Source organism: Gopherus flavomarginatus, chromosome 1 (assembly GCF_025201925.1).
Source record: "Gopherus flavomarginatus isolate rGopFla2 chromosome 1, rGopFla2.mat.asm, whole genome shotgun sequence".
NCBI lineage: Eukaryota > Metazoa > Chordata > Testudines > Testudinidae > Gopherus > Gopherus flavomarginatus.
The window spans coordinates 227,874,119-227,901,171 of NC_066617.1; the positions used below are offsets into that span (position 1 = coordinate 227,874,119).

The 27,053-nt window shown below is 39.6% G+C and overlaps 1 protein-coding gene across 7 annotated transcripts in view; it reads left to right on the top strand.

Moving 5' to 3' along the window:
* The window catches only part of MAP7D2 (MAP7 domain containing 2), a 154,823-nt gene that overhangs the window by 89,650 nt on the left and 38,120 nt on the right, over nucleotides 1–27,053 (top strand). The window contains exons 1-7 of one of the 7 annotated variants that reach the window (XM_050936532.1): nucleotides 11,353–11,582; nucleotides 11,762–11,876; nucleotides 12,703–12,801; nucleotides 14,727–14,837; nucleotides 16,339–16,461; nucleotides 19,025–19,173; nucleotides 20,197–20,324. In XM_050936532.1, coding sequence (XP_050792489.1) covers nucleotides 11,777–11,876; nucleotides 12,703–12,801; nucleotides 14,727–14,837; nucleotides 16,339–16,461; nucleotides 19,025–19,173; nucleotides 20,197–20,324 — 710 coding nt within the window. In that variant the 5' untranslated portion in view covers nucleotides 11,353–11,582; nucleotides 11,762–11,776. Of the gene's footprint in view, nucleotides 1–11,352; nucleotides 11,583–11,761; nucleotides 11,877–12,702; nucleotides 12,802–14,726; nucleotides 14,838–16,338; nucleotides 16,462–19,024; nucleotides 19,174–20,196; nucleotides 20,325–27,053 lie in introns of those variants that run through there. The other 6 variants (XM_050936526.1, XM_050936528.1, XM_050936529.1 and 3 more) reach the window with 6 other exon arrangements.

Sequence of the window (27,053 nt, forward strand, 5' to 3'; positions counted from 1 at the left end):
TATCTGTGCCAAAAAATTAAAATTCTGCACACACTATTTTAAAATCCTTTAAAATTCTGCGTATTTTGTCAAAATAACACAGTATAATCACACCAGTTTCAATTACTTGGGTAATTTATTTCAAAATACCTGTCAGCAAATATGTCTGTAACAATACAGATAACAAAAAAGATTCAGGAAATATTTTTTAACAAATAGATTAGTTACTAGGCACATGAATACAGAACTCTGAGTAATAATTCATTTAAATTACAATATAGAACCATATTTCCCACTCACCTCAGAAGCTGTGCAAAGATTTTGAGGAGTCTTGGGTAATGAAGGAGCTTAGGCAGAGAGAAGTAATTGCTCGGACGGAGCCTGGGTGTGAACTTGGTGGGTTGTTGGGTGTGGGTGGGAGAAGTATGGAACATTTATTATATGAGATTGTTAGGGAGCTTCCACATGCAGACCCTGGCTGACCTCTAGCCTCTCTCATTCAGTTATGTACATCTGCCCCTGTCCCCATGTGTCCCTTTACCCCCGCTCCCATTCAGCCCCTGCCCCAGTCTATCCCTCTCAACTAGCCCTTCTGAACCCCAGTCTGTGACCACCCCCCAGCAGCCCTATGTGCCCCACGCTATCCCTCCCCCCATATCCCATGCCTCCTGACCTGGCCCCGAGGGCAGGGTGGTATGAGATGGGCAGAGTGCTGTGAGGAAAGCAGCCTCTTTTCTTCCCTATCTGCAGCTGGGGATGCTGCCACCCGGGAGCAGCTGCTCTTTGTTCTGGTGCCATGGCAGCCACTGGTGGGTGAAAGGCATAACTGCAGGACTTTTCCAGCAGAATGTATTTTCTGCAGAGAGAAAAAAATCTTCATGGCACATAAAGTCTGTGGATGCACAGTGACACAGAATTTCCCCAAGAATAATTATTGTAATATGAATATTATGTATTGATGTCCTACTTTATCCTTGAAGTGGTGCCACATGTTATGCAGGGCAGACTGGAGTCTGGCCGCTGCCAGAGACTGGATACTAGATGAGATGGACCTTGGATCTAATCCCATTCCTATGGGCATGTCTAAACTACAGACTTAAGTCAAAATTTGTGAAGTCGACGTACAGCCACCACAATAATTACTGCAGTGGATGATATCTACACTACCCTCCTTCTATCAGTGATGCTCATCCTCACCAGGAGCACTTCCACTGGTGGAAGAGGAGCTGTGGGAGGGATTGAGAGCCAGGGCTCTCAGCTCCGCTCACCTCCCCATTGCCTTCCGGGAATGGGTGCCAGCCACCTGTGCTTCTCTCCTCTCCATTCACCACTGAGAGCGGGGACAGCTGCCCAGGCTTCTCGCCTCCCTGAGTGGGGAAACGGACGAACTTGAACAGCCCAGTGGGGAGTCTGGCAGGTGTAGTCCGGTAGGGAGCCCGGGGCAGCTGGGCTTTAGTTGCCTGACTTTCTTGTCAATTTCAGGGCTGAAATTTATAAGACAGTCAACAGCCAGTGCAATTAAAGCAGGGTCTGCACAGACATTGCATCGCCATAACTACACTGACATAAGCCCTACACCTCCTGTGGAGATGAAGTTATGATGTCGGTGTAGTAGGGCACTCATGTCAGTGTGACAAAACTGTAGTGTGTACTGACATAATTGGGTCAACGTAAGTTGCCTTATGTCAATCTAACTCTGTAGTGTAGACCAGGCCTATGTTTGGTCACTGCAGTGTTTTGATATATTCAGTTTCATAGTAGAAAGTCTATTTATAAATACAAATACTTCCAAAGAATATAGCACAAACAGAAGCTTTCTTACATAACTCTGGATATACACCTCTTCCTTGATATAACGCTGTCCTTGGGAGCCAAAAAATCTTACCGCGTTATAGGTAAAACCATGTTATATTGAACGTGTTTTGATCCACCAGAGTGTGCAGTCCTGCCCCCCCATGCTCCTCCTCGGAGCACTGCTTTACCACGTTATATCCAAATTTGTATTATATCGGGCAGGAGCGTCGCCAGGGTTTTTGGCGCCCTAGGGCAGGGGTCCTTCTGCACTCCCGGTCGGCGGCAATTCAGCGGCGGGGGGTCCTTCCATGCTGCTGGTCTTCGGGGCACTTCAGCAGCAGGTCCCAGAGCGTGGAAGGCCCCCCTGCCGTCAAATTGATGCTGAGGGCTGCAAAATGCTGCCTCCCAAATCCTGGTGCCCTGGGCGACCGCCTAGGTTGCCTAAATGGAAGCGCCGGCCCTGATATCGGGTGGCATTATATCGAGGTAGCGGTGTATGTCACTTGTTCTCAGACATTTATAGAACTTCAGTAAATTTTCTTTGTGGACATTTGCTCTCTTTGTGTTCAGGTGAACATGGCTCTGCAAACCACTGGAACATTTCTTTTCCTAAATCTCTGTGCCACTGATTTAATTTAATCTTGAACCTGCTTGATCCATTTGCCCTTTAGGATAATTCATACATATTTTTGAGCATTTCTTGGAAATCTGGAAAGCAATGGAATGCCCTTTCCCAAACCTTCCTATGTAAAGCTTTCAGAAGCAGACAAATGCCTCCTTTCTTCCCTGATCCCCTGCCACCTGCAAGAAAAGTTGCCTGTTGTTCCATTCCTCTGGCAGCTGCAGACATGTCCCTTTGCTTCCCACTGAAATGTAATATTTTTAAGCACTTCAAAAATATTTTTGCAGCCATTCACTCAATCAGTAGAATACAGGCAAAGATTTTCATAGCCTGTTTGCTGGATTTTTAGATACACAGCTCACCATAAAATTAATCAGTGGTGTGTGTCTACATCACCTAGTTGACCTTGAAAATCTGAACCACGGTCTTTACTGACTCGTGCAACACAGTCGCAGCCATGCAGTGTTAGCTGCAGAATGATCTTTCCACAAGCTTCCTTGTAGTTTGCTGCTATCCACATACGTTTTCTACTTATCTTACCCATCCCACAAGCATCTTGCTCCTCCATAGAGAGACTCTAGCTGGGAAGCGTGGGTTTCTCTATCTCATAATTTCAGTCAAAACCCAAATGTTAGCTGGATGTTTCTGCTGAAATAACTAGGGCTTTCAATAATGTAGCATTCCAAGAGTCATTTTTTTAAAAATAGCCAGGACGAGAGGGAAGAGTCAGAAAATGCAAGGTTCTTTTTTCATTTCCTCTTTACACTGCCCACTGAAAGATAGAGGATTTTATACATCTAAATACATATTTCCTTTTCCTACCATATCCCAAAACAAAACCAGAAAGTCTCAATGGAACATATGTAAATAATCTAGGCCAACTGAAAATACTAGTCTTTAGAATAAAAGGGATAAAGTATTCTAAAAGGCTTGTGTGTGCACTTGCATATGCACACTCTCTGCCAGGGTTGGTTAGTACTCAGTTTGGTTTTTTGTTGTGGTGGACAGTGGCCTAATTTCTGATTTAGCTCTCTAAATGCAGCGTGTACATGTGTGTATCTGCACACTTATGGACAGGCCAGCGACATAGGAGACAAGCATGAAAGGAAACTGCTTTAAAACTCTTAATTTGATTTGTGTTTTTTTCATTGCTAAAGAAGCAACAGATTTCTGATAAATTATGTAGTAACAATTCAGGCAAACCTATAAAATAATATTTTATGGAGTGTCAGTGCAAAGTATCAAAAAGATGAACATAGAAATGAGTAAAAACAGAAACTGGAAAACCAGAGTCCCTTAAAATAGGGAATTACATAATGGCAACAATCAAAACGTTTCAGAGTTAGCACTCCATCACAATAAAATGGGGTATGTTCAGTTCTCAGAAGAACCTTTGCAGTGGACCACTGCAGTTCCGCCCTATGAGGAAGGTTTTAACAAACCATAAAGGGATAGAGACTTAAAATACAGTGTGAAAGTTCCAATTCTGCTGAAAACAAATGGCCACAAGCTTGTCCTGCACTTCCAGGATTTCACTTTAACACTTAAGTTCACTGCTATTATCATGCTGCTGTTAATCACAGTAAGGTTCCTCTTACTATTATTATGTGTTCACACGTGGGTAAAGGTTTAAGACAGCTTGGGCCTTAGTATACACTAGCACTGCTACTGCATCTTAAGATTAAGAAATAAAAGTTTTTTGAAAAGACAGAGGGGATGAAAAAAGATGTCATGGGAAGATGATGACTTTGCTAGAATAGTTGACTTCTAGAGAACCTTGATAACCTTCCCTATGACCAAAACACCTTTGCAAAAGAGAGAAAATATCTTCTTGTATCAAAATGATTTACTCCCATTTCTCTTCTTTCAGTCTGTGTACATTTTGCCCCGACTTTAACTTTAAAAGAGAAAACAAAATCTGGTCTCTCCTACTTTAACTGTGACATCTTGTTTCTATGATCTGGTTCTCTGTGTGCTTTACTTAAAAAAAAAAAATTATCTTATACTATAGTTGTTTTGTCGGCCTTGGCGGAAAATGTTTTTGGTTCACTCCTGCCCTGCCTGCCTGAGTGGCAGAATGAAAAAATACAGAATATTTGGCTTGCCAATCAACGGAGCAAAAAGTAAACAAAACTGAGTGGCACAGCAGTCTGGCACCTTCTGGAAGTTGGAATCCAGGGCAGTCATCCTGCTTGCATGCCAATGTGTCATATGACTCATCTTAAGAATTACTCCTGTTTTACCTTTACAATGAGCAGCAACAGACCTCTATCTCCTTCTGAAATTACTTCACTGGTGTAACAATACTTTCCCCAAAGATGTGTTAAACTAATTGGACACAGCTGGAAATGCATATCAGTGTTCCATCTGAAAAAAAAACGAGCAAGTATAAGAACATAAGAATGGCTATACTGGGTCAGAACAATGGTCCATCTAGCCCAGTAACTTGTCTTCTCATGGCGGCCAGTGCCAGAAGCTTCAGAGGGAATGAACAGAAAAGGGCATTTAGCAGTGATCCATCCTCTGTCCAGTTCCAGCACCTGACAGTCATAGGCTTAGGGACACTCAGAGCATAGGGTAACATCCCTGATCATCTAATAGCCATAGTTGGACGTATCCTCCATGAAGTTATCTAATTCTTTTCTGAGCCCAGTTATACTTTCATTCTTCAGAACATGCTCTGGCAATGAGATCCACAGGGTGACTGTGCATGTGTGAAGTACATCTTTATGTTTGTTTTAAACCTGCTGTCTGTTAATTTAAATGAGTGACCCTTGGTTCTTGTGTTATGTGAGTTTTTGTGTTTTAAGTGTCTGCACCATCACAGACCTTTCCGTAACCATTCTCTCATGATGTTCAAAGAGAGAAGTGGTTCCACATGCATGCCACTTGTAAATGCACACATATGTATATAACATCTTCAGAAAATATATTGGGAAGAGCGCTGCATAACTGTGATGGAATAAGCCATGAGAATCTGGGTAGAAAATATTTGTTGTTGTTGAATCTGTAGAACTTTTTTTTTAAAGAAAGGAGAATGCCTGTCCACAATCTGTATTAGGCTTATTCCTTTCATAGAGCTGAGAATCCTTTGCTCAGCTATTTTGTACTTACAAGTACTTTTGAAGATGAGTAGATGGTGAAAGTACCACATATTCTGATTTCTCTTCTTCCTTGTTCCCTGTGCAAAGGCACATAGGGTGGTTTGTGTATTTTTAAGGGAATCGATAGTAAAAGTGGAGTGGCTACAGCAAGGCCCTCTCTGAGGTGATGATTAGCCACATTGCAGAATGGAGTGAAAGTGGGTCTGTTTCCACTTTTTATCATTATTTAGGAGCATTTCCTCAGATAGGAACTGTGTGAATGTGACAAGTAGAAACTGAATTTTTACTTTAATGTAACCCTCTCCTTATTAGCTACTCCTTTTTTCCTAGAGGTTCCAGATGGCACCATTTTTATCTCCATATTTATCTTAAAACTGTCCAATAGCATTGGATTAAAAACCTCTGCCATTTTAAGGAAGAATGCACTCTCTTGTCCAGAAAAGTTTTAACTGCAGTTTTTATTAGTGTATAGCCAGTGGTTTTGGGAAGTTTGTTCCTCATACTTTGCTAAAATGCAGATCTGTCCCTACTCCTATCCCAAAGCACTTCTGAGATTGGAGTGCTTTAGCAGGTCTTTCAACATATTCTAAATGTATCTATTTTTAGATGTAATATCCTCTGCTCCTCTCACATTTTTGTTAATAAAGGAATGTCAAAATGTATGACGTTGGATTACATTCTAACTTGGACTGACTGTGTCAAGCATATTTGGTGCTTTTTCTCATATTTTTCTACACTGCCCATTCATACATCATTTTGGGGTAAAAATGTCAGATTATATTTTTAAAAAAGACAAAATTAACATTGAATCTACCACTATATTAAGGTTTAAAAAAACAAGCACTGCAAAATAGGTACATACACAAAACCCAGCTCCCAGCTTCAAGACATCTTGGTAATAGCTGTTGTAAAAATCTTTCTGCATCATTAGAAGGATTTCTGTCAGTTAAATATTCATTACGGAGTAAATTTCGTATTTTTGAAACTCACATTTGGGAAGGGTATGTGTTTAAAAAAAGAGATTGGAAATATTCATGAATGTTTGGGGACTCCAGTTAATTACTTTTTGATAAAAAGTATTGTAATTCATTTGTGTGTAACTTAATCCAATATATAAATACACAAAAAAGTTATTGTCAAGCAGTTAAGTTATTACACATGCAACTTGCCTGAAACAAACTCACAAAAGTAAGGAAATAAAGTTAAGCAACCAATCAGTTCATACCCTCTTCTCCTCCAACTGCAAACATGCCCATTATCATTGCTATAACTATCGTATACCACAGAACATGCACTGCAACCTTAACTCTGCCCTTCCTGTGCCTGTCTGCACACCTGTTCACCAGATATTTTTCCCTGTCAGTACAAATGTCTGGAGTACAAATAGTTGTATTAAACAAGGATAGTTTGGTAAGGGGTTGTGTGCAGAAGGGCAGTTAGAAGGATTGGTGAAGGCCAGCATCAAAATTTTTGAGATTTTTTTTTTTACAATGCACATTTTTCCCCTTTAAAAGAAAAAAAAACTTTCCCTCATTGCTGTGCAAAAGACCCACACAAATAAAAGTTGAAAGTGACTGTGTGGTGGTATTTAGAAATAGTGCAACTAACTATATACACCGTTTTGATTTTTTTTAAATCCTTTTTTCATTTTGTTTACTATAGAAGAACAGAATTATTTTTTTCTCTAATCTTAGTTAGCTAGTTGTTTGTAACAGTAGGTACAAAAATTTCAGACAGGAGCATGACTTTTTAAAGCTATCCTTTTAACAAATTTCTCTTTGTTTATCCCCATGATATTTGTAAAATAACCTCCAGTTTGCATGAGAAAAGAAATTGGATTCTTTTGCCTTTTGTATGTATTATACTTTGTATAGATGAAAGGGAAGTTCATGATCAACTTACTTGTGTTCTCAGTGCTAATGCGTTTTTAAAGAGAGGTAATTTTGGGTGATCCAAATGGTTTTTTTTTTTAGACTGAAGAAACGTGGGTTGATGGCTGTAAGAGTTTTTGGAAAGCAGAAATAAATGTTATATTTTTTGTATGAACAGTAGGTGGCTCTTTTCAGGTTTTCATAGTTTGCTTATTCTTGATTTAACCTTCATGTGAAGTTCATGGAATACTATATGATTGTTTTTGATGGCTCAACATATCAGTAGTACAGCAGTTACTTCACAATAGCTATTACAGATTCCAGATGGGAAGCTGGCACAGTGTATGAAATGTCTTTCAAGGAGTTAGGGTCTGTGTAACAAAGGCAGGAAATTTTGTGTTGCTGATGGAGAAATGCATTTGTATCCTACTGTTTAGCTATTCCTAGGCAAATAATTTGGTTGTAGCAATACTGAATCCAAATGTTGTTTTTGCTAACCCTGAATTTTTGTAGGCTAACAAGCTGGGTTTTTTTTGGTTTTGCTTTAAGTATGTGATATTTTGCTAGTTTAAAATGTTAATGTATATGTTTGTTAATTTTTTGAGGGTTTAATATTCAAGCGTTCTGTGATTCTTTGACGAAAGGCACTACGTAAATGAAACTATATATTTCCAAAGAAAATATACAGAAAATCCTTTTCTCTTTGTAGTTTCATACTGTACAATTTAAGATATCAAATTCTAAATATGCGTAACGTGAGTTTTCAAATACCTGTGAAAAAAACCACAGTTTTTCCTTTAGACTATTTCATTTTGTGCTTTATTTTGTTCATATAACAGTGTTATTAGTTATTTTAAATGCCATCAATGTGTTATCTGACCTACAAAACAGAGGATGATATGATCGTTGCCCCATGGAATATTGAAGTTATAAACAGACAAAACAAATACACATTGCCTCTTATAACCAGTTGACATTTTAATATATAGTATCACATTTTTTTAAAATAAATGTTTTATGATACTTATTAGCTATGATAAGGTTGGTAGGTTTCGCGGAAGTGTGTTTAAAGAGGGATATGAGAGAAAAGAATGTTTTGCGTAACACTGGTGGGATGACATTTCAGAGGCAAGGAGGATAACTGGAATGAGTGGGAGGAGACTATAAAGAGATGGGTAAGATAGGAGGCTTGGGAGGAGTAGAGGAACTGAAAGGAAATGAGAGCAGTGATTAGCCGTGGAGTTAATATGACCTTGAAGGGTGAGGACCAGAAGCTTGAACTTGATGTAGAAGATGAGTGGAAAACAGAGGAGGGATTTGAATATGGGGATGACATTGTTAGAGAAGCAGGAAAGGAAGTCTGTTTAGGTCATGGCATGGTAGACTGGAGGGGAGCAAGTCTGGAATCAGGGAGACAGAGAAAAGCTGAATAGCAAAGGCAGGAGAAGACTACAGTATGGACAAGCATGTTACTCACAGAGACAGGAAGGAAGGTATGGATTTTTCTGAGCTATTGTAGAGAGAGAGAGATGTCTGGATTTTGTGGTGGCCTGTGTGTGCCTCTCTAAGCATGCACTTGCTGGGAGGGTGGGAAATGAGAAGGGAGCTTGTGTATCTGCTTGGACACTGATGGTATTGACAGTGACATAGGAAAAAAGGAAAAGGACAAAGCTGCAGTTTGCTTTTGGCATGTTTTGCATTAGCAAATGGCAGGGTATTTAGGATGAGATGTTCTAAAGAGAACTGGAGATGAGAGGCAGATCAAAGGGGGAGATGTCAGTATGGAGACATAGATGAAGGACTCATCAGTACATAGACAATAATAGCTGAAGGTTCAAGATCAGATTAGGTCATCCATGGTAGCAGGAAAACATGGAACAATGGACAGAGCCCTGAGAGAGACTGAAACAATCCACAAAAGAGGGAGAGGAGAAACTAAAGGAGCAATTGGAGAGGGAGAGGAAGAACCTGTAGATCAGAATCCAGGAGCAGGAAGTGGCCTGCTGCTGAAATCAGTGGATAGATCATGGAGGAGCATGGGGTGGAGACATTTACACTCTGCCAGAAATAGGACATGCTCTTTATCTTAATACGCAGCACTGAGATGGGTTATAGTAAAACTAAGCATACGGTTATTGATAAAGAATGCAGACTTAAGTGATACTAAGCAAGAGTAACAGAGACACATGGTTACAAATAAAACAGAAACATGTTTCCTAGTGACTAAAACTTAATTTTAACAAGTTACAATCTTTGCCTAAGCTTTCTCACTGACCTCAAACTACCAGCATCTCTCGCCCTTCAGGCCAGGGGATCCAGCGTTCACAGAATCAGAGGGTGCTGTTCCCTTTGTCCCCTAAGTGATGGATAGCCAGGATGTTTGCTCCCATTTTATTCCCTAAAGTCCATTGACTTTGCCTCAAGAGCCATGAAGACTTTCTGAGGGTTCAGACTCTGGGGAGTCCCCTAGTATGCTCACCATGCTATTGTATCACCTGTTAACTTGATTACTTTGTTTACCTTATATGTAAATGTACTTTCATTGTCCTTTGCCTGTAATCAAGCTAGGCAGACTGTTAAATCCACATTCCTTTGTCTAGGGCAGGCTTGTTATCCACTCTACTTAGTATGCTTGATCTAAACACATTTCCAGCACACCTAGCTAACTCTTCACATGCTAAATCACACAATAATATTAATATCTAGTGTGTTACCAGTTTACATATGATACCTTACAAGATGCTATTTGGGTAAGTATTATGAGAAGTCCTTGTGAACATGCTCAGTAGAAGCCAAACAGCAAATTTGGGGGTGGGGGGAAGGGAGGACATGACCCTGTGTGCCCCTTATGCATTGCCTCTGGAGACCAGTGTTCTCTGCCAAAGTGAAAGAGGTTAATGATAAAAGGATGGTGTTAATGTCAGTGGGAAGTTGGTAATTTAGTAGATTGGAGGTAACACACGGATTTTGAGGTTGGGGTTTAACAGGGATGAATTAGGAAGATAATTTGAAGCATAAGAATCCAGTGTCTCATGAAAAATAGAGCGACTGAGGAGATGAGTAGAGGAACTGAGGTAAAAAACGAATGAATGAATGTTGGGTAAGAAAGTGAGAGGCTGCACAGCTGGACTTATCTTCAGCATGGAGGCTGAAGTTGCCTAGGATGATGGAGGGCAGTTTGGAGGAGAGGAAGAAGGACCGGGACCGTGGGAGGCAATAGATGCAAAAAAATAAGCAGAGGGCAAAGAACAAGATGATGCTCATTTTGAAGGAAAAAAAAGAGTAAAAGTAAAAGGCCAGTGTCAACATCTTGACCAATAAAGCACAGAGAGAGTGTGCACTGCAGGGGGAAGATGGTAACAGGCATGGATGGAGGAGTCAGGTTTCAGTTAGGGCCAGGAGGTGGAGGTGATGGAAGGATCATGCATAAACAGTTGAAAGGTTAAAGGTGGGGCAAGATTTCCAGAGGGACCAAAGAAAAAAAAAAAGAAAAAAAATACACCAGGCAGAGGGAAAGGGGCAGGGGGTATGTGGGCATAAGGGATGGGGAAGCAAGTTGTTCAGAGCAAGAAGTAGTAAATATGTGTTTAAAAAGTAAAAGCAGCAAAGAGTCCTGTGGCACTTTATAGACTAACAGACGTTTTGGAGCATGAGCTTTTGTGGGTGCATGCATCCGAAGAAGTGGGTATTCACCCATGAAAGCTCATGCTTCAAAACGTCTGTTAGTCTATAAGGTTCCACAGGACTCTTTGCTGCTTTTACAAATCCAAACTAACACGGCTACCCCTCTGGTGTTTAAAAAGGTGTATCTAAATTGAATGAGCTATGCAACTCAGATTAGGATAAAGACAATCTTAAATGTTTAATCTGTAGAAGGTGTTTTGGGGGAAGCAGGGATTTAAAAAATAAATGTCATCCTGCAAATGCAATCTGCTTCAGGTTTGAAATGATCATTTATCTGTACAGCTAGGAGGAGCCACTGGCATTGCAGCAATCTGGCTTTAATATACTGAAGGAGAAAAGCCTGATGCCTGCTTAGACAAGAAGGAGTTAATGCTTGTCAAGCATTATTCTTATACAAATTAAGTCCAGAGCACAGCAGCAGACTCTCCAGCGAGAACAGATGCTAGGCAGTGATGCAACCTGTGGTGTTTACTTAGGCCTCTGTAGTGACCTCAGTGGATTGCAAACAAAAGATACTCTTCTCTGGAGGTAGGTAGACATACTGGTACTTCTGTATTCAGTCGTTTTTCTTTTGTTGATAGCATGATTACAGGAACCTGTTATGTGTAGTGACAAACGACGTTTATTTTTTACTTTTGATCAGAAAGCCCAGGTGAACTGAATTAGATTTTATTTCTCTCTCTTCATTTTTGCAACAATTTAACCAGGAACGTTTAGAAGCCATGATGCGTCGTTCACTAGAACGTAGTCAGCAGCTGGAACAGAAACAGAAGCGATGGTCATGGGGAGGAGCACTGGCTGCAGGCTCAGGAGGGAGAGATGGTGAGTGAAACAAACTGCCTGCATTGCAGATCCTGAAGTGCAAAATGCATGAGATTAAAGATGGAAAGAAGGTTCCTGTTTATAATTACTGTGATGTTGTGAGGGCTGTTGATACGTAGCATGAATAAATGCTTTGTAATAGTTTATCAGGTTTCCTGTCTATGGTATCTCCTGGGAAGAGAGGTCACTCCTAAGTTTGTGAAAGCAGATCATTTAATAGAGTAATCAGAAATTGTTCTGGGGATCACAGCAAATGCTAAAATGCAATTTTAACCCCCTCCAACACATTTAGCTTGCTTCGTATTCACAAAGGAACTGAGTGCTGTCCAAACCTTTGTGGAAAACGAATCTATTTTTGTCACTTCTAAAAGCTCACAGGGATTTCTAGATGATTATGCAGCATTCACAGTTGAAAATGGATTTTTCCACATACTTTTTTGTTGTTGTTGCTCTTTTTGATTTGGTTTCATAATTATTTCATGATCGACCATGAATTGCTTTTATGTTTCAAGAAGGTATTCATCTCTCTTCTGTTTGTCATTTAAATTCACTGGGTTTCCAAATGGACTGGTTTATTAAAAAACAAAAATAAAAAACCCTCTGCTCAGATGATGAAATATGACTGCTGCTCTCTTCTGAACTAAATGTAAATATATTTTTCTGTCCATGTTAAAGCAAAAAACATTGAGCTTTATTTCACAATACAAGCATCGCTTATGCTTCTAGAGAGCAACCTCTTTAATTTTCTAGTATAGCTTATACTTTTTTTTTAGCCTATTCAGTAATTTCTTTCACCTCTCTTTGCTCTGATTTTTCTGCTGTATAGGTGAATCAGAAAATACCCCACCCCCTCTCCTAGGTTTAGCTGCCAACACCCTTCCTCCAGACCCTGTGACCTCTACTGCTGCTGATGATTCCTACAATGGTATTTCAGAGAATCACAGTACCATAGTGTCTCGTTTATAACTGTTCTAATCACTTTAAACCATCCACTGATCTTGTCCTTCCTAACCACTGTTTTTCTTATTATTTCAGTCTGCTACTCTACACTGTTACCATTAAAGATATGGAACAAATGTCTTTTTTCTTTTTCTTTTGTCATAGTGAAGCAATGCATGCCTAGCATTCCAGCACAATGGAGACATTTCATAATTTTCTCACTAACTGTGGTCTTGAATAACTCAGTAAATTCATGTCTTTGTCAAATTTGTGGGCACAGATGTGTTTTTATAGTTGTGTGTGTGATATCATTTGAGTAGCTTGTTCAAGAGAGACTGGATGGGGCAGAAGTTCTATTTTAAAAACATTTCAATTATACAATAAGAGTAAATATGTTATGGAGATAGCATGTCACCCATCATGTATCTATTCCTTCCAGCCCCACCCTCTACATCCACAATATGTTAAAAATTAGTAAGCATCGTTGTTTTAGTATGCTGAAGTCTTTTGAACATTGTAATAATGATTACAAATTCTGATTCTGAGTTTGTCCTTTGACAACTTTATTGAATTTTATATTATATGTTAGATTAGAATATTAATTTCAGAGGACTTTGAAATAGATCTGGCATGTCCATACCAGGGATGAATCGTACATTGTGGGGTTTGGGGTTTTTTTTTGGTGCTGTTTGTTTTTTCCTTCAGCTGCAAATATATATGACATATTTTGGAAATCTAGCACAGCCAATCTGCTCAAGAGCTGTTTTTTCAAAGATGGGCACAATGATTATGCCTGCAAAATGCATGAGTAGCTGATGTACTGCAAAAATATGTATGTAAACCCCAAGACTCTTACTTTTGTGCAGTCATGGGTGAATGTTCACACAAAGCAGTATTAATGTACAAATAAGTGATTTGCAGGTTTGCATGCATTTTCTGGAAGCAATCATTGCACCTACCTTTTAAAAATGTGAACATAAGGAATTTTATTGCTTGCTATAGCAGATAGGGCCAAATCTTGCAGTTGTCACTTAGGCAAGACTTCCACTGATATAAGTGGGAGTCATAGTTGAGCAAGGACTGTAGAATTTATAAGATGAATGTGAGTTACTAGCTGAGACTTCTTTGTTGTTGTAGGAAGAAACAAAATTTAAAACATAAACAACCCCCCTGAAGCCATCCAGTATGCTTGTAGGTTCTGACCATTACATAACGAACAACACGTTGTAGTTCACCACTACAATAATTGGGCATAAGTGATTCCATCGTCATCTTATGAGTACATAGGAATAGCTATCAAGCCAAAATTTACTTTATCAAACAGTATTGTAACAGAAATAAAAACAAATGTGAACAGTTGGGCCAAAACCAAGTTATTGTTTTGAAAGTTCTCATGCACAGGATGGTAAAGAGGTAAATGATGCTATCATACATCCTATAAATACATAAATTAGTGCTGAATATCTTGAATTTTGCATTAGAATAGTATTTTGGAGGAGCTGATATACATCTTACCTCCACCAGACTGAAACTGACAGATGTCAGGGAAGAGTTCAAATTTGTTATGTTCATGAGGCCTATGTATTTTCTTCTTGTACAAGTATTGCATTTCTTTTCCTTTATTCAATTTCATTCATTTGGATTTAGCATGAAGTCACTTGCTCCTGGCATTATATTAGACAGGGTATTGTGAAATTGAAATGTTAAAATCACAAGTAGAAAAATTGTATCCCAAACTGTATCTTATAAAATGCTGGTATCTACAGCAGTTGGAATAGGTTTATCTGTTCTACATTATTCATTGCCCCTAGATGAATGACAAAGGTCCATGAGTAAAAAATGAGAGGTTAATTTTGGGAGCATTCAACACTGTAGTATGAATATAAATATCTTTAATGCGTCTCTCTGCAGCATGTGACAAACTTTCAGCTTCTACAATGAATCTGCCAAAGCAAATGGAGTCACCAATCAGTAAGCGTCTCTCCTCCTCCACAGCGGCAATAACATATTCCCCTGACAGAGGCAAGTGAATATGCTGCTCATTGTCTCTTATCAGCATAAACTCTCCTATGTTTAAAGCACACCTTCTTGTCCATAGATCTGTTTGTAACTCAAGTTCTTTACAATAACCAATTCTAACATTATTGGGGTGGTGAGTTAAATATATTAGAAAAAGATCTTTAATACATGAAATAGCTTTATAGCCAACCTAGGATAAATGCTGCCATGTTAGAGACCCCAGGCTGTATGTGACTAAATGTTGCATGGCAGATATAAGTCTTTGCCATAGAGGACAAAGTATGCCTTCATGTAACCATTTTGGGTGGCCAGTTGTCTGCATTACTGTGGTTGAATATTGGTGAGGAATGGCATGGCAGTGAAAACGTTGGATAAATTAAAGAAAGGATGCAAATTAGGGAGTTTTTTTAGATGTGATCGTTCACACTGTGATGTATTGTGCTTCTGCAGCTTAAGTAAATACGAGGTTTATTTAACAGTAAAACACAGCAAGAATTCATGCTGGTTGTATTTCATCTTGTGATGCACTAAGAAACAGGGCAGAGCACAAAATGTAATTGCAGTAATCCTCCAGAAATGCATTGAATGTGACGCTTTAGCCATATTAAGATACAAAAATAAAAAATGAACGCAGGTGTGTATTTACTGGGTGTTATTGACCAAAGTTTGTCATTGTTGTGAGCCAGCTGGAAGTTGCCACTTATGTCAAGATTTCTAGAGTCTTTTAATTTGACTTAAAGGCCTGATTCATGAGAGGCGCTGCAGATGATGAGCACTCTGCAAGATTAGGCCCTCTAGAAGATAACTGTACAATAAATACTAGAGGATTTGTCCCTCTGTGAATTGTTTCTTTTGGAACAAATGACAAATATTTTGACAGAAACAAGAAGCAACAGTAAACATACTTCATTTTAAATTCATTTTAGAGTTGCTTAATAAATATAAATGTAGAACTTGGAGGTTATAGTAATGGGTGACTTTATAAATGCAGATAATAGGAATTTGTTTATAAGCATATATAGTCATACCTCATATTTATGAGGAGGAAAGGTGTAAGGATGTACTGTATAAATAAGGTTTGACTGTATAAATAAGGTTTGTACCACAGAGAGACTCTGCATTTTAAATGACTCCAAGTGTACTTAGCATGCAAACCAGAAACTGCTCTGTCATTGGGGAAAAAAAGCAAACCCTTTTCATGCTGAGTCATGAAGCAACCATTTTGCAGAACCGCATTTCTTCTGTATAAAAAACAAGTTTAATCTACTATATTTATTATACAGGTTGGAAGATAATTTTAGGTGGCTTAAAATGATGAAACCAGAAACCTCCTTCAGAGGAGCATTAACTTCTTTAATAGCTTTTTAAATCACAGACGTAACAGGTTTTCTCTTGTTCATTTCATTTGATCATTTCACTGGTTTTATTTAAGTTATTTTAAAACAATTTTTTTTTTAGTCTTTGCTTTTAAAATTTATTTGTTTTATTTGCTCCCATCCTTCAGCTCACCGCATGCACCTTAGTCCAGTGGAAAACTTTATTGTTTCTCGACTGCTGACTCCCACACAGTCTTCTTTAGCCAGAAGCAGAAGTACATTAATGCTTTCTGAGCAATACAATGATTCAGGTAAAAATGAAAATTGTGCCCTTTGAAAATGTTAAGGTATGTGTTTAGCTGCACTTGAAAAATTGCGTAGAGATATTATCTGTTATTTTTTTAATATAATTTTACTTCCATTTTGGGTAGTAACGTCTCAAAAGCATGGAAATACTTATGTCTACTGTTTTGTCCTTTTCAGTTCTTACCTTTATTTATAAGAAAATTTGGTGACAGGGTCTTGAATTAGCTAAGTAAATAAAATCAACAGGAAATTCCAAACCAGGGTAGAATAATTATGAGAGAGCTCAACTTTTGGACCTTCTCTACAAGGTAACCCATTTATTAGAGCAAAAGATTGTACATTAATGTAGTGCTCTTTATCCTCAACACCCAAATAATTTCCAAAATACAAATTAGCATTTTAAACATGTAATTTCATCCATAATTGCTTTATTGGAGCTGCAATTATTTATTATGGAATCATTTTTGTCTTTTTAAAGGAACAGATCATAAAAGTGTTAAGTTCTTGGGTATACTTAGAAATAAACTAGAAGCACAGAGTGGAGAATATCAGTTTTTCTAATGATAAAAATATACATTATTATATATATTATTTTTATAGAAATTAAGAGAGTGACAGTAATTAGTGCTTCTTTTCTGTATGTTATAGATTATAATAGAGTTATAATCCCTGCCAACACAAAACTAAATTTAGCAGCAGCCTTACTGACTTTATGCACATGAGTAATCCGACTGACTTCAGTGGGGCTACTCACATGAGTACATATTTGCAGTATCAGGACCAAAAGTAGGAAAAGTTTTGGGCACTTTTTTTTTTTAAAAAGACTTCCGCAAAGGAAAATATTCACTTTTCAGGACAAAATTGTGATAAGGTACAGCATCTATGTCATCTGTTATCCCCATATTACGTGACTCGAATCTACTCATGTTCTGTATGTTACTTCCTTAATAAAAGGATTCCCAAAGGTATATTACAAAGCAAAAAGTTGTTCTCTTTTTCCCCTCCACTTTTTCTTTATGCTATATAAAGGTAGACTCATTAAAAGAGCCTCAGTTTTTTGTTTCTACATGAAAAGTATTGTACTTCACAAGTTATGATATAGAACACTTAGCTATGAGAGAATTCCTGATTTACTGTTCACAAAGCAACTGTCTAAAGGAAAGCCAGCTCAGAATGTCCGTGTACTCTGCTCTAAATTGAAGGAGAACTGCTAAGACAAAATAAAAGTATGTTGCTTTTACATCACACAACCACAGAAAGGTAGGACTGGAAGGGACCTAAGCAGGTCATCTAGTCCAGTTCCCTGCACTGAGGCAAGACTTAATCTTTAATAGGTTGTTCATGATTTATATAGAGGACATCAAACGTAGGGAAATATTGTTTTTTGTTTTGCTTTTTCTCACATTCTTCCAGTTAATATTGTATTTTTTCACAGGGGTGAAAGGTGCCCAACATATTGCCAAAGCAATATGAGCAAAACATAGAATACCCTCTTTTCACAAACCTTTGTTCAAATTGCAAGTTAAAAAAAAAAAGACAACGGGGGCGGGGAGGAAGCACTATAATTCTGGTCATGATGCACATAACCAGTGAACTTTTAAATTCAAGGTTATGTGTAGTAACAATAACTTTGCATTTAATATGTGCACAGTAACAATAACTGTGCACTTAGTAATAATCGTGCACTTAATATGTCTCAGACAAGGTTTTATTAGGACAGATGGGTACAGCTTTTAAAAGCACCTATTTGTTTTCGGTTACTGAGGTCTTGTCTGTGCTTGAAGCACTACAGCCACACAGCTACTGCACTGCTGTAGTTCTCCAGTATAGACACTCACTACTGCGATGGGAGGGGTTCTCCCACTGGCGTAGCTAATCCACTTCCCAGAGATCAGTAGTTAGGTTGACAGATACAGACCTAGCACTGTCTACACCAGAGGTTCTCAGACTTTTGTATTGGTGAACCCTTTCACAAAGCAAGCCTCTGAGGGCGACATCTCCTTATATATTAAAAACACCTTTTTATATATTTAACACCATTATAAATGCTGGGTGTGAAGCGGGGTTTGGGGTGGAGGCTGACAGCTCATGACTCCCCCATGTAATAACCTCGTGACCCCGTGAGGGGTCCTGACCCCCAGTGTGAGAACCCCTGGTCTACATTGACACAACTATGGCTATCCTATTAATCTTTTTTTATGCGTGTTTAATAAAGGAGATCAGCACTCTTCAGAAGAGGGGGGGAAACACAAAATCTGTATTTGTAAAGTTATTCATAATTTGTCTGGGTAAAAGAGATACTGTAGTGCTCAGGTATTTGATAGTCTTTTTAAAAATACACTTAGTTTTATCTTAATGCTTTTAGTGAAAACATTTTTGGTAAATGAAACCATTCTGCACGTATGCAAAAGGCATGGATTTAATGTGATTTAAATATCCATTTAAATAAACCTTTAAAAATGTTGTTTGCCATGTTTAATGTTATAACATAGTTGTGCTGTTTTTCCCTCTCCCTTACTTCCTCTGTCTGTTCCCCTTTGCTCTTGCTATTGTACTATAACTCTTTAGTATTCCATATCTGTCCTCGTGTAGCACCAGCTAGTCCTCTTAAATCTCCCTACAAACCTTCCCCCACCCGAAGTGCAGAAAGGAAGAAGGCAGCATCACCTTCCACTTCTGATGCCATGAAAGGGGCAACTGCAGGTGAAGTTACACAGGTGGGTTTGGAGCATGTTTTGATTGTGTTCCTGGACAAAGTTATGTTGCTTTAGTTGCTGTGTTTCATTATTGTATAATATGCCCTTTTTTTTTTTTTAAGAACAGAAAGCAGAAAAACATTCACATCCGTTTGTTGGTTTTATTCACCTGCCAATCAGCAGGTTTTTAATATCTTCCTGGAAGGCAATGTAGCCTCTATTAACCAGCATTAGTGGGAATCACACTTCTGTATTCAGGGAATCTACATTTCTGGCAGTGAAACATGTTTTCTGGACGTGCTACGTCTTGTGAAACCAGTACTTCTGGAAATGGGTTTACAGCTGCATGGCAAATGGGATGTCACCACCGTTGAGAATGTTTGACTAGAAATAAAGCCACACTACTAGTGAATTGGCAAATTTTCCTCATGCTCTGGTAGCTTGTCTAATGTATTGGCAACATCGCTAATTTATACCTGTCAAGTTCACTTCTTTCTGTATATATAATTTTAAGTGAAATTTATTCAAGATTTTTGCTATTGACAACTGTACATTTTCTATAGAGTCATGGAAACTTAACTTAGCCCGCATGTGCCTAGTCACTGCCTAGCATCTGAGAACAAAAGCTCAACTTTTCTGCCAAATCCCCTGACAGTGCCATATCTCTCGTAATAATTGATAGAAAGAACATGTCTGTGTAGTTGTGGAAGTCAGTAGGATTTAGATGCTTTTGAAAATTCTACTCTATGCTTTCCGGGCTTCAACGGGGCAGTGGCCTTCTGTACCACTCCATTAATATTTGTTTATGGCCTGAAAGGTATTTTTGCAGCAGCATATACTGTGTGTGCAAGACATAAAAATGTATATTCAGTATTGAAAAAAGATCTTGCAGTCCAATTGTATGCTGGGATTTAGAAAACTTCCATTTTATGTGAATGTTATGCAAATCTGTTTATATGTCCTTGTGTTAATAAACTATCTGTATCATCGAAGCATTGCTTTTAATTACAAGCTAAACAAAAACACCCAAATTTCTTTTTCTAGACTGAAAAGATAAAGAGAGAGAAGCGACCCACAACACCTGTTTCATCATCTGGCCTGGGATCCCCTCTGAGAAGATCTGATTCTCCTGCAAGCATGTCTAAAAGATCTGCATCACCTGCACCACCGAAGTATGAATATTTTCTTATTGCTTCAGTACTTTTTGAGAATGTCCCTATTGCTATAGGAAAACCATTAACTGCTATGGGGCTTCCTTAGAAATTTTGATTAAAATCCAGATTAATTTGAGTTCTAATTTTTTTATATTATTGTGTTAATGGCTCTCTGATAATATTTCTCTTCATCTGTCTTAGTCCCGCTCATGAACTGATTAGTGTTAGGCTTTCGTTTGGTAGCTTATATTAAATCTGGTTGTGATAGCTTGGCTTTAGTTATGTAGCATAGAAGTGTGTGTGTGTGTGTGTGTGTGTGTGTGTGTGTTTGTTTGTTTGGGGGAGCAGGTGAGGTTAAAGCCGTCCTTATCTATCTAAGAAGAAAGAAATTGACAAGAGTCAGGGCTGCCCAGAGGGGGGGCAAGTGGGGCAATTTGCCCCAGGTCCCGGGCCGCGCAGGGGCCTCCATGAGAATTTTTCGGGCCCCCTGGAGCAGGGTCCTTCACTCGATCCGGGGGCCCCGGAAAACTTTCGCGGGGCCTGGGCCCCCAGAGCTTCTTCCACTCCGGGTCTTCGGTGGCAATTCGGTGGCGGGGGGTCCTTCCGCTCCGGGACCCGCCACCGAAGTGCCCTAAAGACCTGCGGCGGGGGGTCCTTCCACCCCAGGACCCGCCCCAAAGTGCCGGGTCTTCAGCGGCAATTCGGCAGCGGGGGCCCCCCACCGCCGAAGACCCCAGGTCCCCTGAATCCTCTGGGTGGCCCTGGCAGGAGTACAAACACTAAATATTAGTCTAACTCCTTTTTTAATACATTTAAAGTTTCAGTTTCTATTGCTGACCATGGTAGTCCAGTCCACAAACAAATGTATTACCCTCCATCTAAAGAAATTTATCCTTAACATCTTTATAGCTTCATCCTTTCTTTCTTTAGTTCAGTGTACTATTGGGTTTGAGCTGATTACTGCCTGTAACAGTTTTGTGTTATACATTTTCTCTGTGCCCCTTGGAACATTCATACCTCAGTCTCATACATCTGTGATATGATCTCCTTTTTCTAATTAGCACAAAGATTTTTAGCCTTGCCACATGCTGATGCCCCATGAGTCCAGTTTGACACATTCCCATCATCTTTAACAACAACAATAACAAACAAACCAACCAACTCTCCCTCTCTTTCAAACTTTTTGTATGTGGCCTCTTGACAGAAGAGAGTTTTGTGCATGTAAGTTTCGTGTTAGTCAGACAAAATAGTGTAGGGATTTCATGGAGACTTTTCGAAAAGCAGTCTAGCCTTTGACACTGTGGCTGTGTCTCTGCTACGAGCTAGGGGTGGAATTACATCTGCTAATGTACACACATTCGTGCTAACTCTCATGGAGCTAACATGAGTATAAACAGCAATGTAACTAGGTAGCACCAATAGTGGGAGCAGAGGCACAGCTGAACCAGGCCGAGTACAAATCCTCTTCAGACTGATACTCAGTATGGCTCAGTTCTGCCTCCACTGCCGTGACTGGTGCTACCATGTACTATGGCTGTCTTGCTGTTTACACTCATGAGTTAGTGAGAGTATGTATACATAAGCAAAGGAATCACACTCCTGCCTTGTAGTGTCGACATAGAACATGCGTCTCTATTCAGGCTATCTTCCAGAAGACCCCTCACACTCAGCCACAACACATTCCTAATTCAAGTTTCCATGCTGGGTCACAATCAAATGTCATATATTAAGTATACAGTAAAGACTTGTATGTTCCAAATGCTGGAGTTACATGACTTTAGACTGAGACAATTCATGTAACATTGAAGAATGAAATGGCAACTCTGCAGAGCCCAATTTTGTAAGCATCATTTTGGACCGTTCAGGGAAAATTTCTGCTGAGTGTGTGATGACAGTCAAAAATGTAAACAAAAATTAGTTGATTGGATATAAAATAAGTCCAAAATATTATAAAAATGATGGCATTTCTTAAATTATGGTATTCCTTAACAGTTCAATCATCTTATCTCAAAGATATACAAGAAATAGAGGTGGTTCAGGAATGGGAGAGTAGCGACATGGAAACAGTTCTGGATGAGTAGACAATGAAAATGTTTAGTTTAGAGAGATGATAAATAAGAAGGGACATGATGGAGAGATACAAACTAATGATTGGTACAGAGCGGGAAAACAGTAGTACCTGATTTACCTTTTCTCATATCATGGAACAAGGGGCCATTCAATGAAATTGAAAGACAACAAACCTATAACTGATAAAGGAAGTGCTTTATTTTTCAGTGCCTTTAACCTGTGAAACTAGTTTGCATAAAAGATTGAGGCCAAGAACTTAGATTTTTTTAAAAATAGACGCTTATATAAATAATGAGAACATCCACAATTACATTTGGACAAAGACCTAGTGAAATGATTAAAAGAAAGGAGATTGTTCCACTTAAAGGGCCAAGAATACTGCTGGGGGCATTATGCACCAAAACACTAAAAAGTCTACACACAATATTGTAAAATAACACCATATAATCCTGCCAGTTTCAATTATTTTGGTGATTTATTTCAAAATACCTGTCAACAAGTATGTCTGTAACAATACAGAGACACACACACAAATTCCCCCAGGAGTAAAGAGTTAAAGAAACCCCTATGACAGGGGTTAGCAACCTATGGCATGCATCCCAAAGGCGGCAAGCGAGGTGATTTTCGGTGGCCCTGGGTCCTGGCCCCCGGTCCAGGGGGCTCTGCATTTTAATTTAATTTTAAATGAAGCTTCTTAAACATTTTAAAAACCTTATTTACTTTACATACAGCAATAGTTTAGTTATATATTATAGACTTATAGAAAGAGACCTTCTAAAAACGTTAAAATGTATTACTGGCACGCGAAACTTTAAACTAGAGTGAACAAAAGGAAGACTTGGCAAACCACTTCTGAAAGGTTGCTGACCTCTGCCCTATGACAACCCAGTTCCTGTTTCTCTGCACACTCTTCCCCCCGCCCCACCCAGAGCCCAGCTAGGGGGTCAGACACCCACAGCCCCTCCCCACCCAGAGCCCATCAACAACCCCCTTTCCCCCCGGTAATATTCATATTCATAGACTTAAGGTCAGAAGGGACCATTATGGTCATCTAGTCTGACCTCCTGCATAATGCAGGCCACAGAATCTCACCCACCCACTCCTGTAACAAACCCCCAACCTATGTCTGAGTTATTGAAGTCCTCAAATCGTGGTTTAAAGACCTCAAGGTGCAGAGAATCCTGCATGCTGCAGAGGAAGGTGAAAAACCTCCAGGGCCTCTGCCAATCTTCCCTGGAGGAAAATTCCTTCGTGACCCCAAATATGGCGATCAGTTAAAGTACGTGGGCAAGCACATGAGCAAGACTCACCAGCCAGCACCCAGGAAAGAATTCTCCACATCTTACATCCCATCACAGACCATTGGGCATATTTACCTGCTAATAATCAAAGATCAATTAATTGCCAATTTGGCTATCCCATCATACCATCCCCTCCATAAACTTATCAAGCTTAGTCTTGAAGCCAGATATGCCTTTTGCTCCCACTACTCCCCTTGGAAGGCTTTTCCAGAACTTCACTTCTCTAATGGTTAGAAACCTTCGTCTAATTTCAAGTCTAAACTTCCTAGTGTCCAGTTTATATCCATTTGTTCTTGTGTCCACATTGGTACTAAGCTTAAATAATTCCTCTCCCTCCCTGATATTTATCCCTCTGATATATTTATAAAGAACAATCATATCTCCCTTCAGCCTTCTTTTGGTTAGGCTAAACAAGCCAAGCTCTTTGAGTCTCCTTTCAAAAGGCAGGTTTTCCATTCCTCGGATCATCCCAGTAGCCCTTCTCTGTACCTGTTTCAGTTTGAATTCATCCTTCTTAAACATGGGAGACCAGAACTGCACACAGTATTCCAGATGAGGTCTCACCAGTGCCTTGTATAACAGTACTAACACCTCCTTATCTTTACTGGAAATATCTCTCCTGATGCATCCTAAAACCACATTAGCTTTTTTAATGGCCATATCCCATTGGCGGCTCATAGTCATCCTGTGATCAACCAATACTCCAAGGTCCTTCTCCTCCTCTGTTACTTGCAACTGATGTGTCCCCAGTTTATAACCAAAATTCTTGTTATTAATCCCTAAATGCATAACCTTGCACTTTTCACTATTAAATTTCATCCTATTATTATTAGTCCAGTTTACAAGGTCGTCCAGATTTTCCTGTATGGTATCCCGGTCCTTCTCTGTGTTAGCAATACCTCCCAGCTTTGTGTCATCTGCAAACTTTATTAGCACATTCCCACTTTTTGTGCCAAGGTCAGTAATATAAAGATTAAATAAGATGGATCCCAAAACCGATCCCTGATTAACTCCTCTAGTAACCTCCTACCAGCCTAACAGTTCACCTTTCAGTATCAGGGGCGGCTCCAGGCCCCAGCATGACAAGCGCATGCTTGGGGCCGCAAGCCGCGGGGGGCGCTCTGCTGGTGCTGCGAGGGCGGCAGGCAGGCTGCCTCCAGCCTGCCTGCCGTGCTTGGGATGGCAAAATCCCTAGAGCTGCCCCTGTTCAGTATGACCCATTGTAGTCTCCCCTTTAACCAGTTCCATATCCGCCTTTCAATTTTCATATTGATCCCCATCTTTTCCAATTTAACTAATGATTTCCCATGTGGAACCATATCAAATGCCTTACTGAAATCGAGGTAAATTAGATCCACTGCATTTCCTTTGTGTAAAAAATCTGTTACCTTCTCAAAGAAGGAGATCAGGTTTGGTATGATCTACCTTTTGTAAAACTATGTTGTATTTTGTCCCAATTACCATTGACCTCAATGTCCTTAACTACTTTCTCCTTTAAAAATTTTTCCAAGACCTTGCATACTGCAGATGTCAAACTAACAGGCCTATAGTTACTCGGATCACTTTTTTTCCCTTTCTTAAAAATAGGAACTATGTTAGCAATTCTTCAGTCGTACAGTACAACCTCTGAGTTTACCGATTCATTAAAAATTCTTGCTAATGAGCTGGCAATTTCATGTGCCAGTTCCTTTAATATTCTTGGATGAAGATTATCTGTCCCATTAAGCTGTTCGAGTTTGGCTTCTACCTCGGATGTAGTAATATCTACCTTCATATCCTCATTCCCATTTGTCATCCTACCATTATCCCTAAGCTCCTCATTAGCCTCATTAAAGACTGAGGCAAAGTATTTGTTTAGATATTGGGCCATGCCTAGATTATCCTTAATCTCCACTCCATCCTCAGTGTTTAGTGGTCCCACTTCTTCTTTCTTTGTTTTCTTCTTATTTATATGCCTGGAGAACCTTTTACTATTGGTTTTAATTCCCTTTGCAAGGTCCAACTCTACATGCCTTTTGGCCTTTCTCACTTTATCCCTACGTGTTCTGACCTCAATAAGGTAGCTTTCCTTGCTAATCCCTCCCATCTTCCACTCCTTGTAGGCTTTCTGCTTTTTCTTAATCACCTCTCTGAGACACTTGCACATCCAGCTTGATTTTCAACTGTTGCCTATGAATTTTTTCCCCTTTCTTGGGATGCAGGCTTCTGATAGTTTCTGCAACTTTGACTTGAAGTAATTCCAGTCTCCTCCGCCTTTAGATCCCCAAGTTCTTCAGTCCAATCCACTTCCCTAACTAATTTCCTCAATTCTTTAAAGTTAGGCCTTTTGAAATCAAACACCCTAGTCCCAGATCCATTTTTGTTTATCCTTCCATCTAGTTTGAACTGAATTAGCTCATGATCACTCGAACCAAGGTTGTCCCCTACAACCATTTCTTCTATGAGGTCCTCACTACTACCAACTCTAAAATGGCATCCCCTCTTGTTGTTTCTTCAACTACTTGGTGAAGGAATCCGTCAGCTATCACATCCAGAAAAATCTGAGCCCTATTATTATTACTAGCACTTGTTCTCCAGTCTATATCTGGAAAGTTAAAGTCTCCCATGATCACACAATTCCCATTAGTGTTTACTTCATTAAAAACATTAAAAAGGTCTCTGTCCATATCCAAATCAGATCCTGGCTGTCTATAGCACACCCCAAGCACTATCTCAGGGGAGGCTCTAGTAGCTTTCTTTCCGATGTGATTTTTGCCCAGACAGACTCTGTCTTATCCATTCCATCACTTTTTATTTCTTTACAGTCTGCCTCATCATTGATGTACAATGCTCCTCCACCACCTTTGCTTTTATTTCTGTCTTTCCTAAACAGCACATACCCTTCAATACCTGTACTCCAGTCATGACTACTATTCCACCATGTTTCTGTTATCCCTATAATATCTGGTTTCACTAGAGCACCAGTAGCTCTAGTTCCTCCATTTTGTTACTTAGGCTCCTCGCATTAGTGTACAAACATTTTAATTTTTGCCATTTGGCTTCACTGACATTCTTTATCCTGCACCACCACCCCCAGAGCCCAGCCACGGGGCCCTCCCTTGCCCAGATACCCGCATCCCCTCCGCAGAGCCCAGCCATGCCCCCGCTCATCCCAGAAACCTTCCCCCATTCCAGAGCCCAGGGCAGGGCTGGCTTTACCATGAGGCGAACTGAGGCAGCTGCCTCAGGTGCCAGACTGTGGGGGGGTCACCACTAGGACCCAGAGTGTAGAAAATTGTGTCTGTTGCTGGTGCATATGTATTCTCTCTGATCTAGATGCACAGAGATGGTGGAGTGCTGTGCTGGAGGAAGGAGGGCACAAGAGACATAACAGGCA